This window comes from Cryptomeria japonica, chromosome 3, assembly GCF_030272615.1.
Source record: "Cryptomeria japonica chromosome 3, Sugi_1.0, whole genome shotgun sequence".
Classification (NCBI taxonomy): Eukaryota; Viridiplantae; Streptophyta; class Pinopsida; order Cupressales; family Cupressaceae; genus Cryptomeria; species Cryptomeria japonica.
In genome coordinates, this window is record NC_081407.1 from 681,040,696 (window position 1) to 681,057,199 (window position 16,504).

At 32.2% G+C, this 16,504-nt stretch overlaps 1 protein-coding gene across 2 annotated transcripts; it reads right to left on the reverse strand.

Annotated features, from left to right (window-relative positions):
* Positions 1-9,349: 9,349 nt before the first annotated feature.
* Positions 9,350-11,096, reverse strand: LOC131038605 (serine/threonine-protein kinase D6PKL1-like). 2 transcript variants are annotated; one of them, XR_009104526.2, is made up of 2 exons: positions 10,548-11,096; positions 9,350-10,415 (listed from the first exon to the last, which is right to left on the reverse strand). XR_009104526.2 is itself a non-coding variant. In XM_057971094.2 (2 exons), exons 1-2 carry the CDS (start codon positions 10,625-10,627, stop codon positions 9,880-9,882), a joined length of 402 nt encoding a protein of 133 aa, XP_057827077.2. In that variant the 5' UTR covers positions 10,628-11,095; the 3' UTR covers positions 9,350-9,879. The 2 variants fall into 2 exon arrangements, 1 of the variants encoding a protein (XP_057827077.2); XM_057971094.2 differs by having other exon boundaries at positions 9,350-10,201; positions 10,548-11,095.
* Between the last annotated feature and the right edge of the window lie 5,408 nt (positions 11,097-16,504).

The following is a 16,504-nucleotide window of genomic DNA, read 5'->3' on the forward strand; positions in this document are numbered from 1 at the left end:
TGTGTATCCTTCTTTATTAATTCACGGGTTTATATAATGTCACAGGGTGGTTACCAAAAATCACACCCTTTCATAACTATAATAATGTTCATAATTACATTTATTTAATTATATTTATTGCTACTTATTTCCCGGGGAAAAAGTTTTGTAACAATAATGCTAAAAAGGTTTCAATTATTTTATTCTTTCAAAAAGTTTCCAACTATAGAGAAGTTTATCCCCCGATACCAATTGATTGCAACAAGATAATAGATATAATTAGATTGATTATGAACTTTTCCGTAAAAGAAATAAGCTCAATATTAAATCAAATTTTCAAAGAAAAATAATTGTCCTCATAATTTTTTAGGTCAAGTTTATATTGGATTATTTCTTAAATGAAGAGAAAATGGAATTACATACAAAAAAACTAACATTATAAAATTTTATATTTAGACTCTTGTTTATTTTTAAGGAAGATAAAATTTATCATAGATCTTATAATATGTTAGACAACTAAATACAAAATATTCTTTAGATTTTAAGTATTTTTAGAAAAGTGTGTAATTATGATTTCTATAAATCTAATGTTCTACATTTCTAGACAACAAACATGAAGAACTTACTATTAATTGTTCAAAAGAAAATTTTAAGCCATAAAATCTATAATATACTTGACAAATATAATATACCTATTTTTTAATGAAAATAATACTTAAAACAATAAAAAAAATTATTAAAAATAATTCGACTAATTTTATAAAACAATTTGTTTTTATATAAATTTAAAAATGTCATCCCTAATTTAATAAACAATGTTTCAAAAACAATTATTATTATCAAGATCAATGTTTTGCAATAAATGACATCATTGATCATACCAAATATTTTATCCTCAAATCACATCTTTATAGTGAAGGACCTTAAACCGTATGTGTTAATAACATACATTGTCATCTCTAAAATATCACTACATAAAGGATAGCTTATATAAAGATGAATACATATTTGGACACTTAACGAGAAATTGAATAAATAGTTAATAAATAAAGTAATAGAGAGATATAAATAAATATATGAAATTTTAGAAAACTAAAATAATTCTTTCAATCTTAATTAATTATATATGTGCATATTTAACCACTTTTTATTAAGAGAAATTTTATGGAAATGGTCTTTTTATGATAGTTCTTGTTATTTCAACCATCAAACAATATATGTGTTCAAGTGCTCCTCACTAATAGAACATTTATCAATGTGAATATTTATAAAATTAAAATATTTATATTAATATTTATTTTAGTGGGGCAAAATAATTTGACTTACTATATTGAGATTATATAATTTATATTAATTAGATGTGGAATTTTTTATTTAGTAGTAATTTTTTTTAATCTCATTCATAATTGAAGATTTATTCAAGTTGATTTTCTTGAATAAATAGAAAAACATTAATTATAGATATACAACAATTGCAATAATATAAGAGAATCAATCTAAGATAACAACTTAAATAATCTATTTGATTGCAAAGATTTAACTTTGACACAGTTTATAATGAGGAGAAACCTTTTTCATCTTACTATTAAAATATCTCATCTTGAAACTTGTGGTACATACTAAATCATGGGGTTCTTTTCCCATTTGAAAAGTTTAAATTTAAAAATAAAATTATTTGAAGTTTCTTGCAGTGTATGTATTTATTTAAGACACAAAATTAAAGTACTTCAAAATATAATTTTCATACAATCTTCATTCCATAAGAAAGAGGTTATCATTAAATTTCAAACTTAGTCTCTAGTGTGGAGTAGTTTGTCTAAAATTTTAAATATGAAATTCAAGATTTATATTTTTATCTGTTAATAATCATAATAGATTAATAGGAATTAAAAAAAAATGGATTTCATCTAAATATTTTTACAAAAAATAAAACAAAGAGAAAACATGAAGTACAAAATATATCAATTTGAATCAAGGCATGTTATTTCATTGAATAAGACATGCCCAACTAACCATTATTTTCCACAAAAGAACTAAATCCATTTTTTTTCCTTTAAGATTAATGTTGAAAAATGAATTTAGAGGTAGAGGTTAAGAAAAATAATTTTCCTAATGACTCTCGAAAAAGGTCAAGTCTATATTTGATTATTTGTTAGCTATAAATATTCATAATGAGTAAGATCTCATATTTAAATTAAAGAGAATAAACCTATCATGAATATTATAACACACTGAACACATAAAATACAAGATGCTATCTTGATTCTAGATCATTGTCATATATGTAGATTCAATGATGTATAAAAAAAAATTATATCCATGCAAAATTGACAAGAACATGTTCTTAATCAGTCTAAGAACATATTAATTTTATATCTTTCTGTATGTAGCCTTTAAAGGTGTCATTCCTATCGTCTTAACCAATGTCTCCTTTCATTAGGTTGGGAAAATTGATGGATAAATTCTTGAAGGAAAATGATAATTATCAGTACTAATATTTTGTAAGGATGTACATTAATTATACTAAAGGTGGATTAGAGTTATGTTCAAGCTAAAAAATATGAAGCATTGTACTCCACACTTACCAAATACCATTAATCTTCATTTTCACTAACCATTTTGATCAAACCCTTTCACATGTAAATTTGTTAATATGTTTTTCTTAGTTAAGTTATATTTAAAGACTTTTGAAAGATTGAAATTTTCATTGATGATAGATTTAAATACATTATAACAAACATATACTCCCCACCCTTACTTTAATTTTATCAATTTTATGTTGAAGGAATTCTGTCTAAATTAGAAATTGATGTTTATAAGATTAAAAAGAAATCCAGGTCACATATATTAATATGAAATTATTAATTTTTAAAACACAAAATATTTCATTGACATGCAAAAGAACTAACATAATTTTCTTTGTGTAGACTACTTTTAAATGTAAGAAATATAGAACTAACATTGCTGCTAGACTAGGAGATTCTAATACCATTCTCTAACTCTTTCTTTATTTGTGATTATTTGTCTAAATGTAAGAAATATAGAGCTAACATTGTTAGACTAGGAGATTCTAATACCATGCTCTAACTCTTTCTTTCTTTGTGATGACAAATAATCATTTGAATATTAGTATCTTTAATTATGATAAATGAATTAGTTTTATTGTATAATAAACATATATAAAGATCATTGGGAGAATCTATTGTAAAAAAAAAATATAGATCAACTAAAGAAAAGTTCAATTTTTAAATTCATGTGACAAAAAAATTGATGTAAATATTATCTTTTGAATTATAGAAATAAATTTCCTTAGTTTAAATTTATGGATAGAAAAAATTATTATCAATGATGGAATAAAACACATTTAAGAAATTGTATACAAGAGTGAAAAAATCCTACAAATATTTCCCTTTTTTCACATAAAATTAAAACATTACATATGACTATATTTCAACCCTACCTATGTGCTAATCATCTTAGAAATTGAGGTGGTAATTACTACACTTCCCCTTATAAATGGTATGGAATTTGATAATCCTTAAATCATAAGGCTTGATGAATGAAAGAGAAACAATCAACATGACAATATTGATTGTCAAGGACTCGGATTCATAGCTATATTAAGAGTAGATATTTGTATATGGACCACCTTCACATATCCAAAGATATACACACATGAAGGATACTTTTTCGCATATTACTTTATCAAAGTAAGAAGATGATTAGTTATTAAAATTGAATAATCCAATCAAACTATCAATTAAATTATACACTTCTCAATTTTAGAAGGATTATAATGTATTGTATATTTAATACAAGTATTACTATGTAATGTAATTGTTATTTTGAGTTAGAGATCTATTTTAAAAAATAGGTAATCTATTTTTAGAGGACTCTCATAGAGTTCTCACTCATCATAATCTATTTTCAAGTTGAATATTTATCATATAAATGGATATAAAGAATATTAGTTTGATTTATGTATGAGAATAAGGGAAAATGTAGCTTTCCAAGATAATGGAGTATGAGATATTATCATATATGTAGAGAGTTTGTTCTAACTTTTATGAAACACACAAATTTTCAATGTTTTGATGAATAAAAAAATAAAATATAACTTTTGTGAATTACAAAATTTAATCATTTGACAAAATATTTATGAAATTATATCTTTTTACGCGGAAGGCATTCCCTATCTGAAGTAGATCAGCTTACTTCTACCATCAACGGCTCAAAAGTGTCTAAACAGGATGCAAGACGATGAAACCCATCCGAACCGTGGATTTTCACTATTTTTCATTGGTTGAAACGAAGACACTCGAAGTTGGTTTGACCCTTAAGTGGCAGCTGTGGGCCCCGTTCCTGTCGTCAGCATTCGTTCCTATTGCCAGCGCCAGCGTTTGTTCTCGTTCGAAAAGTAGTCGCCGTTAAGTTTGAATTTAGTCTATTCCCGCGCGAGGTCAAGTGGATGCCTGTGATGGCTTAAAATAATATTGCTGCTTCACATTTTGAACATGAAACTGTTTTGTAAGAAGCGACAATGGGAGCTTCAAAATCGGTTATGGGCAATCCATCGAACTATGGAAGAGAGGGGATTATCGTCAGATATTATAATTGGAAATGCTCAGGTAGACATCTGTGCAAAATGTGGAAGCATAGACAAGGCATGTGAACTGTTTGAGCGATGCCTCAAGGAAATGTTGTTTCATGGAATGCTTTGATTGCAGGAAATGCAGAAAATGAGTTTGTCCAAAATGATATAGAAACATACAACCAAATGCAATTGGAAGGTATAAATCTAAACTCTGCAAACTTTTCCAGCATCCTCCTAGCCTGTGCGGAAATGAGAGGTTTGGAACAAGGCATGGACATCCAAGGATAAACGATAGAGGGATTTAGTCAGATGTAGCTGCAATTGATCTGCTAGATGTGTATGCAGAAAGTGTACGCATAGACAAGGCACGCGAACTGCTTGACAAAATGCCTCGAAAAATTGTTTGACCGAATGCCAGGATTGTAGGATATGCAAGATGTGGAATCATCGACAAGGCAGGTGAGCTATTTGGCAGAATGCCTCAAAGAAATATTGTCTCGTGGAACGTCCTGAGTACAGGATATTAACAAAATAGATTTATTGAAAAAGCTTTAGAGACTTTGCAATTGGCAATTGGCAGGTTTAAAGCTACACTTTACAACCTTCCCACTCTATCCCAAAAGGATGGGGAATTTCCTCACAGGTGTTAGCAACTACTCTAGTATACATTTATGCACAATGTAGCTACATATTTCTTAGTAGTGATGATATCATAAATAATTGTAGTTGCAGTGCAGCATACAAATTAGCAAAGAATATTTGAGTTTAAGGTAGTTGAGGAAGGTTCAAATGAGGTATATGCTTAGGTTGAAACTAGTGAAATAATCATTTTATGGATGTGTACAATATTAAATTTTGATGACATATTTATAAGTTAAAGTTCTTAGTTTAAACTTGGATTTATTCATACTTATATAAACACTACCATTCCTCCTTGTCATTCTATGACAACTCTACATTTATAGAATGATTTTCTCTTCTACTACCATTTCGTTCTCTCTTACCTCTCACTCTTTTTATACATCATTCATTCTATCCAGGCTTCTTATACTACTACTACCCACACTTCTAAACTCTCAATATGCTAGTCAAATAGTTTGATCAACTTAAGAAGAAAATCGTAACTCTAACTAGATAGTGTGTTTAATCCTTCACTTTGCACATCTTTTACATGTGAGGTTGTTACACAACCCTTGCCCATTGACTTTATTGTAGCTATATTTGAGCTATATTATGGAAAATTTTGTCAAAACATTCACCTATAATCTTTTAATAATGCATGTCTAGATGTTACATATGAAGATAAAGTCTTACCTAAATTATTTCTATGAACCCTAAGGACCATGCCATTGAATACTTCTAATCCCTAGCTCCTATTTCTATCTGTTATTTTGACAAGCTAACTGCCACTTACAACACTTATGTGTCAATATGGGCTAAGAAACAACTAACTAATTTAACTAAACATTCTCAAAGGCATAATGAGTCTACTAATGACTATGGAATTAGCTTCCAATATTTATATTGTAGAATTTGTGCTTGAATTTAAAAAAGCTTAAACTTCAACTATTTGAATCTAATGGTTGGAATTATGTGGCCTCCCACACTTCCTCCAACACTTCAAAATGTCAAAATAATAATGCATTTTCAAAAAAGGGAATGAAAACAAAAAAAATATAAATCTAGTTCCAATAAAATTTCTATCACATCTAATTTTGTATCATTCAAACATTAAGGTCCTAGGAAATTACAAAGCTTAGAAAACCATTGAATAATGTTCTTCAAACCATCTTAATAATTTTGTCAACCTTAATTCTATCAATCTATTTGATTCCTCCAAAGACCTAAGAGTTCTAATGAATATTTTTTCTACAATTTATATAAAGTTGATGGACACCATACATATACTTGTATGGTTTCTTGAGCATAAAATCTTAGATCTCATTAATAGTAATGCGATTCATCTAATATAAGCAACAATATAAGCTAATATAGTCTATCTAATTAATCTCTATGGTATAAGCTAATATAGTTTGTCTAGTTAATCTCAATAGGTGCAAAGCTTGATTTAGTCAACAATATTTTATCTTAATAGGAACACCAGAATTTATAAACTTTTTGCTAATTGAACTTTCTCTAATATGGGGGAATATGACAATAAATTCATAAAACACAACACAAGACACTCAAACACAACTCTCTCTCTCTCTCTCTCTCTCTCTCTCTCTCTCTCTCACACACACACACACACACACACACACACACACACACATCATCATCTCTTTACCTCTCTAGCTCTTTATCTCAATGTTTATTCTTCTATCTCCCCCTGTATCTCTATATATGTCTCCCTCTCTCCCTCTCACTCTCCCTAGAGGTATCTCCCCTTGTATCTCTAGACATGTGTCCCTCTCTCCCTCTCCCTCTCCCTAAAGGTATGTCCCCTTGTATCTCTAGACATGTATCCCTTTCTCCCTCTCCCAATCCCTCTCCCTAGACCTCTATATTGACATATCTCTCTCTCTCTCTCTCTCTCTATATATATATATATATATCCCTCTCTACCTATTGCAAACATAACATGACTCCAGATTCGTAATGGACCATGATTATCTTCTTGATTTAATTATCACTTCCCCATTGATACCTTTGTTGTACAAACAACATTATTTTCTAAATTTCCTCAATTGACCTCATGTACTACAGAAATGTATGCAAATAATTGACCTCATGTACAACAAAAATGCATGTAAATAATAGACTAAAAAAAATTCTATTGGACCTTCCATACCTATTCGGCGTACCCATTGCACACCAAGATGCAAGTGCTAGTTATATAATATGGATAAGATAGAATCACTCAACCCAGCTGATACTCTTACATCTGTCATATGGGTTTATTTCATGCAAGGCTATGAGAAAGCGTTGTCTAGTCCAAACTACTTTTTCACGTCATTGTCTAGGTAAGTAAACTATGTTTCAAAATGCACATCATTTTGTCACGAAACTCATTAATGCCTGTATCGTAATGCCCTTCTCCCTGTATCAGGTCCCACGTAACATGCCCCTCCATGAATCAAGGGAAGTCGGTCTTGATAGAGAGTTGTGAGCCTTCCGTTGAAAGCTAATTTTGACTACTACACCATTTTTCTTGATATGCATTCCTTCACCACTGACCAAACATCCCCCTATAACATCCATTTGGACCTCGAGCCTTTCTAGCTCCAAGGAGAAAGCTCACATTAATGCTTCAATTTTTTTTTATTAAAAATAGGAATATTATTAAAAATTATATTTTCTTCACTATTGACTTGGGGAGGAAGTAGATCTTTAATAAAGTCTAGGCCTATCCTTTTGATAACCTTCATGTCATTGGTCATCGAATCATAAGGTAATTGGGTGTTAGTGATCATTTCATATTTTTTCCTTATATTTGTAGAGAGATGAAATAATGTTGCGTTTGGGATTTCAAATTACTAAATTTAATATTAATGTAATCGGTATACAAAATAAATCAAGATGGGTTGGTAATTTACGTACAAAATAAATTATTTTTACTATTTATTAAATATTTATAAATTTAATTATGTTGTCAATTTATATTGTTGGCTTGGTAATCTATCTACAAAATGAAACAAGTTGGATTGGTAATGTATGTGCAAAATTTTCTCTCCACATATATAAACTAAGTTGGGTTGGTAATCTGTGTACAAAATAAATTATTTTTATTATTTATTAAATATTTATAAATTTAATTATATTGTCAATTTATATTGTTCTTAAATATGTTGACATGTAATGTTTTAATGAGCAGTTTTACATTGTTTTGTAATTGTATGTATATCTTATATATTGTTTGTGATAGAACAACATACTACTAAATAGATTTTCCTTTGCAATATGCACAATATGACTAAAAATAAGAAAATTATTATTAATTATCTAATGTATGTAAAAGTCGTTCCACGTCAATCTCAATGCAAACTTTTCAATGGTAGTTACCTTGTGTGCTCACAACATTTTTTTCATAACTTAGTTGTCTGCTACACTTTCTTTTCTAATGTTTTACAAATATCAAAAGGTTGTTTGTACACATATCAGAAGGTTGTTTGTACAAAATAAAGTTGTGAGAAACTAAAACCACAAAAGAAACTTTTTTAAATCAATCATATTATTTGTGTTGCAATCTATAGATGTTATTGGTGTATTTGTTTCATCTAGGTGGCGACTATTGCTGACATGATTCCAAATTATTGGAGCAAGACAATTTCTAACATCATTGTTCAACTTAAATATGACGAGGAGAGTTTTATTTTTTATTTTTTTTTATGTTTGTTTTATTGGATAAGGGAGTATGAGATTTAGATTTGGATTTTTTTAGGTTGAGAATTAAAAATTAGAAGGTATTCTTTTTAACAAAATTGTTTAAAATATTATTATAATGTTGTTTTTAGTTTAAAAAATTTCTTTATAATATAATAATGTAGTATATTTTCTTTCTTAATAGAATCTTTTTGTAAATCATTTACTATTATCTTATCTTTATGGCAGTCCATGTACATTACATCATCCCATTTTATCATGATGAAGTAATTTCCAACATCAACATTCACCTTACATTTGACAAGGAGATTTATATTTTTTAATCATTTTAATTTTTTGATATAAACTCAAAATTTAAATTGAATTTCTTTAAACAAAAAAAAATTACACACCAAATTAAACAATATTTATTTTTAATCACTAGATATAATACTATTGAGTATCTAAGCATCTCTAAATATGTACATATTTTGGACATAAAGTATTCCTTTGTATTTCACCGGCACAAGATCTATTTGACAGGCAGGATGCACCGTCAAATTCAGGCTCCCATCGGCATGGGCAACAAACGTCTTATATTGTGGACAGTGCGATACCATCAGCTGGAGTGAGGACAGCATACCGTCTCAAAACTCCCCAAATATAAATTTGCTCGTGTTGTCTTCTTTAATCTCACATTCCACAGAGCTGTAGCCATCGGATTTAATGTCCATGTCTGCTTCTTCTTCTTCTTCTTCTTCTTCTTCATTCTCTCTGTGAAAACTGAGTGCAGGTTCAGGGGAGAACGGTGGCACAAAAGGAGGCCTCGAAACAAACTGCAGTTGCTCCCATCTCATGCCCCGAAAGAACGGGTGGCTTTTTATTTGCTTTCTGCTTAACCTCTCTGTCGGCTTTTTCGCAAGGAGCTTCTGAATGAGATCGTCGAGAGGAGATGACGATGAGAAAAAGGGGTCCTTGCTCAAAATATTGACAAAGGTGTCCTTTCAACTAAACCCCCTAAAAGGCGTCCTCCCGTGACTCATTTCGTACAGAGAGACGCCGAAAGACCACCAGTCGACAGGGTAGGAGTGGAATTTGCCCCACAGGACCTCCGGTGCGATGTACTCTTCTGTACCCACAAACGAACGAGACTTCCATTCACTATATTCGCCATGATCAGATATGAGACGCAGGGACAGATCAAAATCAGTGAGCATTATGTGCCCGCTGTCTTGAACCAATATGTTCTCCTGCTTCAGATCTCGGTATAATATTCCTTTCTCGTGCAAATACTCCAACGCTACAACCACCTCTGCCGCGTAAAACCTGCGCATGGATGAAGACACGTCACCCAAAAAATTGAATTCAATGTAACTCATTCACCTTGAGGAATCTAACTAATATATATATAGACAAAAGAAGTCTGCACAATACAGTAACAAAGATAATGCTACAAAGTTTTCAATTATTTTTATTCTCTCAAAAAGTCTCCAACTATACAGAAGGCGTTTATGCACCAGGATCCCACGATACCCACTGACTGCAAAAAGATAACAGATATAATTAGATTGATATTGAAATTTTTTGGTAAACGCGTTGTTTGGGTCATTTCCACGACGTCCAGCAAAGGTAACTTAGAAATATAGAAGAACACACAAACACAAATATTCACCTTATGGTAGACTCTGAAAAGGTTTTACTGGGTTGCCTATGCCTCAACACGTTAATATCTCCACCAGAACAATACTCCATGGCCAGAAATGTATGAGTGTCCGACTCAAAGTGAGTAAGCAGAGACGGCAGAAATGGATGATCTCAGTAGCTGCCAATTTGTAGGCTTTTCTCTGTTGAAGAAGTTCCTTGTTCATCACTTTGACCGCAAAAGCTTTGTTGGTGCCACGATGGACAGCCAAGAAAACCGTGCTCATGTGGCCCTGGCCTAGGCGCTTGACTAGCTCCAGATCTTCACAGCTGGAACCCTTAACAAATTGAGACCCAGATTCAGACTGAGATTCGCAATTGAACAACCCCTCCATCTATGCATTCTCTTCTCTCCTCTTCCCTATAAACTCACCCCGTCTTTGGGAAGAGGTATATTTATAGAGTTGGAACGACTTTCTTGATGGTGTGTACAGGTGATAGGGCACCTATATGAAACCCAATGCAAACATGGCAGGCAGATTGTGCCGCCAATGTCCGAAATAGTGGGGGCGGCGGAGAAGCTAAAATCTGGTCCTTTTCAAAACGCCTAACCCTAAGTCGATACTTAAAACAATAATACTTATCTATAGACAATAATTCTACTAATTATACTATCCCAAATTTAATTAAAAAATATTAAAAAGCGATACTGAAGAACCTTAAACCATATCTGTTAAGGTTTTGAATAACACAGAAAAAATCACTACAAACTCAAAGCCCAACTGATACTCTTTCTATGTCACATGGGTTTAATTCATGTGCCGGTAATTGAAAGCAGTTGTGTAGTCACTGTTGATTGATTATTATAGCTTCACATGCGCTTGTTCTCAAAAGGCCCACTTTTAAGGCTTTAAGCAATGTTTTCTTTTCAGTTGTTGTAACGCCATTCTTGCAGCTGTTGTTTTTTTCTGAACTGTATTCATCTTACTCCAATAAAAGATAAATTGAAAAAGTTGATCTTTTTGTCACAAAACACATTAATGCCTGCAATAGAGCATGTCAGGAAAGCCCATTTCCCTTCCATGCTTTCTCATCCTGAGGTCCTACATAAAGAGGTTTGTCCGTGAATTCTGACGTTTACTTAGGCGAAGCCAGCCTTGGTAGGAAGCTGTGAACCTCTCATTGAAAGCTACATGATGGGAGTGGGCATTATTTTCAGGTAATATGCTTCGGTATTGCGGACACATCTATTCTGGCTCCAAAACGATAGTACAGATTGACTAACACATGTGTTAGTCGTGCGTTTACACTGTCGATTTTGTAATTAATGGCTGTGATTGACTAACCTGTCACTAACACGCTGTACGAAAGGTCCATTTTGGAGCAAGAATAGATGCAGCTGGATATTGCCAAATGAAATTTTTTTAGCAGTTGTACCAGTTGAAGAAGGGTGGTATTAATTCTTTTGTTGGCTACTCTTTTCCTTTGAATAGGCTCAAAATATCTTCTCATTCAATCTTCGCCTACTCATCTCTTACGAGATATTTACGTGTTCGTGCTTTTTCTTTATATTGTATTTTATTTATGAGGATGTTGTGTTTTATTATGTGTATGTTGTATTTTATAAAACTAAAATTAATGATAAATATAGTAATTTTTTGAGATATTTTTTATGTACCGATAGTTAAGTATCTTTTTATTTTGATTTTATTTTTAGAATTTGGATTTTTCTTTAGTAGTAAGAATAGATTTGAGGGGTTTATATGTAAGTCATTAATTTCAATTAGACTCACAATCATTGACTTAATATAATCTTTTAATTTTAATTGAACAATAATTTTATATAATTAAATTGTTTATGATATTTATTATAAGAATGAATAGTTCAACCATAGATGGGGGTGGGTAAGTTGACTTAAAATTGTCTCCTATCAACTATAATTCTAAGTCAAGAGAATCCCACAAAGCTAAACAGAATGTGGCATAGGTGGGTATGACACTATAATACATCCCCTCTCAAGAAAAATAAATCCCCCCATCCCTAATTTAACAATGAATTGATAGAAATTCTCACGATGGCCCTATGACTCCCTTCCAACAAGATGTGGAGTTATTTATAGGTGTGAAATTGGACCTTTTATATAATTTATCCTAAGGTAACTATTTAAATCACAATGAATAACAAATTTATCCAAGGATAATGAATTGGGAATAAATATTAAATAAAATGTCATTAAAATCAAATATATTAAATATGTTACTTATCCCAAACTTTGGTGACATAGAAGTGATCCAAATTTATAAGAGAATTTGAGAGATAATTCATAGCAAGGAATTGATATTGTTGAATCTAACACACAACAATCAATACAAAAATAAGTGCAAATTGGCAATTGGTAGAGATGAATGCCTACAAAAATTATCTTTGTTAGCTTCAACAGTAGTCATTTATACAATTTCAAGAAGTTGAAAGGTCACCACACTCGAATCATGCTTGGAAGTTGAAATGGATAGTTGGATGGTGAAAAAAAAAATTTAAAAATTGAAAATTACAAAAAACTATTTAATTTTGGTACCCCCAACTTGGTGGGGTCATAACTCCTAACCTGTTAGGAAAAGTTTGGACTTGTTGGAACCATCATAAAGATCTCAAAGAGAACTAGTTTGAGTTGCTTGGAAAGAAGTTTATGAAACTCTTCCTAAGAAATTGGTTAAAGTTATCAAGGTCGTATCTACTCTAAAGGCCTATAAAAATGTAATCTATAAAAACATGAAAAAGTATCAAAAAATAGATTTGTGATCTTTAGGACATCTTTGGCTATGCAAATGCCACATGAGTGCTCCTAGATTGATTTGGGACAATTTTATTCCCTTGAGAGACAATGGGCATCATTGCCTCTATGCTTTACAACAAATGGACAAATTTAATTTTAATTTGATCCTTTGTGAACCACTTACCCTAGTGGTGAAATCGTCTAGACTATGTCATGCAATAGAGAGGGATCAATTGCTTCTTAAATTTCTTGAAAAGAACATCAATGCTCTGATCAATTACTACTGAAACAATAGTTTTGAGATTTAATTGTATTCTATGGATGTGCTCAACAACCTTTGAGGTGTCCAACAATGGTGGATAATCTAGATATAATACCTCAACACTAAAAATAGGATGCAGTCCTAGAGACGGTTGTAGATTAATCTCAAAAGCATTCTCACCAATTATTTTGAGCATGGTGTATGACACATATCAATGAGTATGAAGTTTCTTATTTAGTCCATGAAGTTGTTCTTTTGTAGATTAACCCACACCCTATCTCCAGCCTAAAATAAAGAAGACAAATGATGCTAGTCATATCATTCCTTATACTAACGTTTGGTGTGTTGTAGTATCTCATAAATTTTTTGTTGGATATTATGGAGCCTTTCAACTAAATTGATTCCTTATGTACTTCCTTCTTAGTATGTGATGATAAGTCACATAACATGAATGGTAGACTTTGATGACTTTATCCTTAAACACTTCATTGATAATTACAATGTTTGAAATCGATTGCTCAGTCCTAAATATATCAATAATATTAAATATTTGTGTTATGCATGTTATGGACCATTTTATTAATTAACTTTGTATATTATTATTGAATACATATCATAATACAAATGCGATATTTGAAATATAATTTTAATCACTTCTTATTTTAAATAGTGATACTAATATCAAAATATCTCATCTTGAAACCAATAGTTCATAGTCAACCATGCATTATTTTCATAATTTTATTTATTTTTTCTTACCACTAGTACAAATTTCTCACAATTTATAAATTTATTTAAGACATAAAGTTAAAGGTGCTTCATTGTTTAATGGCATACAGTCTTCATTTACTAGAGTTTAGAGTTTACCATAGAATTTCAAGCTTAATGTCTAATGTGAAGTAGTTTATTGATATATGGGATTTTGATGAATAGGCATTTCTATTAATAAAGTATAAGATTTACACTATTCACAAAAAAAGGGGTGGGACTAAAAAGTCACTCTCGAGAGTCACACGGGCCCAACTTGGAAATAGAAAGAAAAACTACAATGCCATAATCATCAGAAAAAAGCCTATGTGGTTAATGCAGTAGCAGCAAATGGAGGTGAAGGATCTAGATCATCCTTTTTACCTCATACATCAATGGGGTCAGGAGGGGGCTCTAGGAGAGTCCACCCCTCCTCAGTAGCCTCATCATCATCATCATCTTTGTCCTTCTGTGCGGGAGAAATTGCTAGATCAAGCCAAGGAAACGCCTTGGCAGAGCTAGGCCAATAGGAACCACCAGGAGCCAAGGAGGTACCACCACCTATAGGCCACCCAAAAGTAGAGCCACCTCGAGATGAAGAAGTAGAGAAAAGATGCGATAAATCTATCCTCCCACCAGAGTGGTGATGAGGAGCCTAGGAACGAGGTGTGTGAGAACCATTGGTCGAAGAGATACAGCCACGTCGATGGCCATACACTAGAGAATGGTCACCGAAGGTAGCAGGATCAGATGGAATTCTAGCAATAGTACAAGGGGCATTACCCTAATGATCAAGTAAAACCTGCAAGTGGGTCACCTCCAAAGCCACTTTATTGGCTTGCACTTGAATATGTAACATCACATTATTGCATATACACGCTTTAGCATACAAAGAAACATTAATATCAAGAGAGTTGTGAGAAAACAAAACACCATTTCTATCTTTCCATAAACTAAAGAGGATTTCCATTCTAAAATTATGCCAAATTTGAGTGAATTTGAAGGGAAGCCATGAAGAATCTCCCAACAGAACCATATGCCAAAAAAAAGGTTCAAGTTGAAAGGGCCTTAAAAAAACCACGAATCCAAACCCATAGTTGTTGGGCTCTTCTGCAGAACCACAAGACATGCATCAAGGTCTCAGGAAACCCATAAAAGGGATAGTGAGGGTCAGGCACCCCCAGATGCCTCAGACGAGAACCCATAGGTGAGCCTTGGAAAAGAATACACTAGGAAAAACAGGCCACCTTAGGCTCACCAATGGCAGACCAAAGAGTCTAAAATCTGTGATGACAAGTATGTTGTGAGGACTGCAAATTACATCTGAGATTCAAGGTGGGAACCATAGGCAAGTGAGGCACAAGCCAATGGTAACCCATCTTGGGTTTGTAATTACAAAAAGAAGTGTTGGGAATCCAATTCCAATCTTTCCACCAATGCCTCATAGAATGAATACCAATTTTGTGTAGCATATTCAGAGGTAGAATGGAGAACACCAGCTCAAACGTCTATTGATCTGGTTGGATATGGTGAAACTGGGTCTACAAGTCTTTCCAAAAGTGAAGACTCATAATGACACAAGAAAAATGTCACAAGGAGTACAAATGTCACGTTTGTGAAAATGCAGAGCACAAACTCTAGGTACATGGGCCAATGTGAGCCCCTAGACCTAAATGAGAAGCAACCACCAAATATTATGCTAGTTAAAAGAAAATCCATCATGAAATCCTGAACCATTCCAATGAAACTAAGGCTTCATAGCTTCCCAGGCGTGCCAAATGCTTTTAGAAATGAAATTGCCTTGAATGCGCACATCTTTTATAATTTAAGAAGGGTTTGAAAGTCAATCCTCTACCAAGATGACCTATTAACTAGGTGTCTTGAAGAAATGAAATTTTGAAGCAACACCTTGCAAGCTTCATTTTTAGAAATAGCCTGGAGAACCCATTTGGCATAGAGGGATAAACCATATTTTTGAGTTGACAAGAGGCCAAGTCCTCCAGAGCCATGGGAGAGACAATAAAAATCCTAAGCCACTCTATGACAACCATGATTCTTTGCGCCATTAGCCCATAAAAAACCTCTCAGAGCTTCTCCATCTTATAGTAAGAATCTTTGGAAGGAGCCCAACATGAAGAGTAGTACATATGAGTAGCCGTAAGGATTTTAGAACAAATATGGAAATTACCAACCAGAGAGAGAGGT

Bases quoted from the DNA above. Each gene is read 5' to 3' on its own strand.
- LOC131038605 (XM_057971094.2), bottom strand. From the start codon at position 10,627: ATGGAGTATTGTTCTGGTGGAGATATTAACGTGTTGAGGCATAGGCAA. The intron at 10,202-10,547 runs GTGAATATTTGT...ATCCATGCGCAG, and splicing joins TTTTCAGAGTCTACCATAAG to GTTTTACGCGGCAGAGGTGG.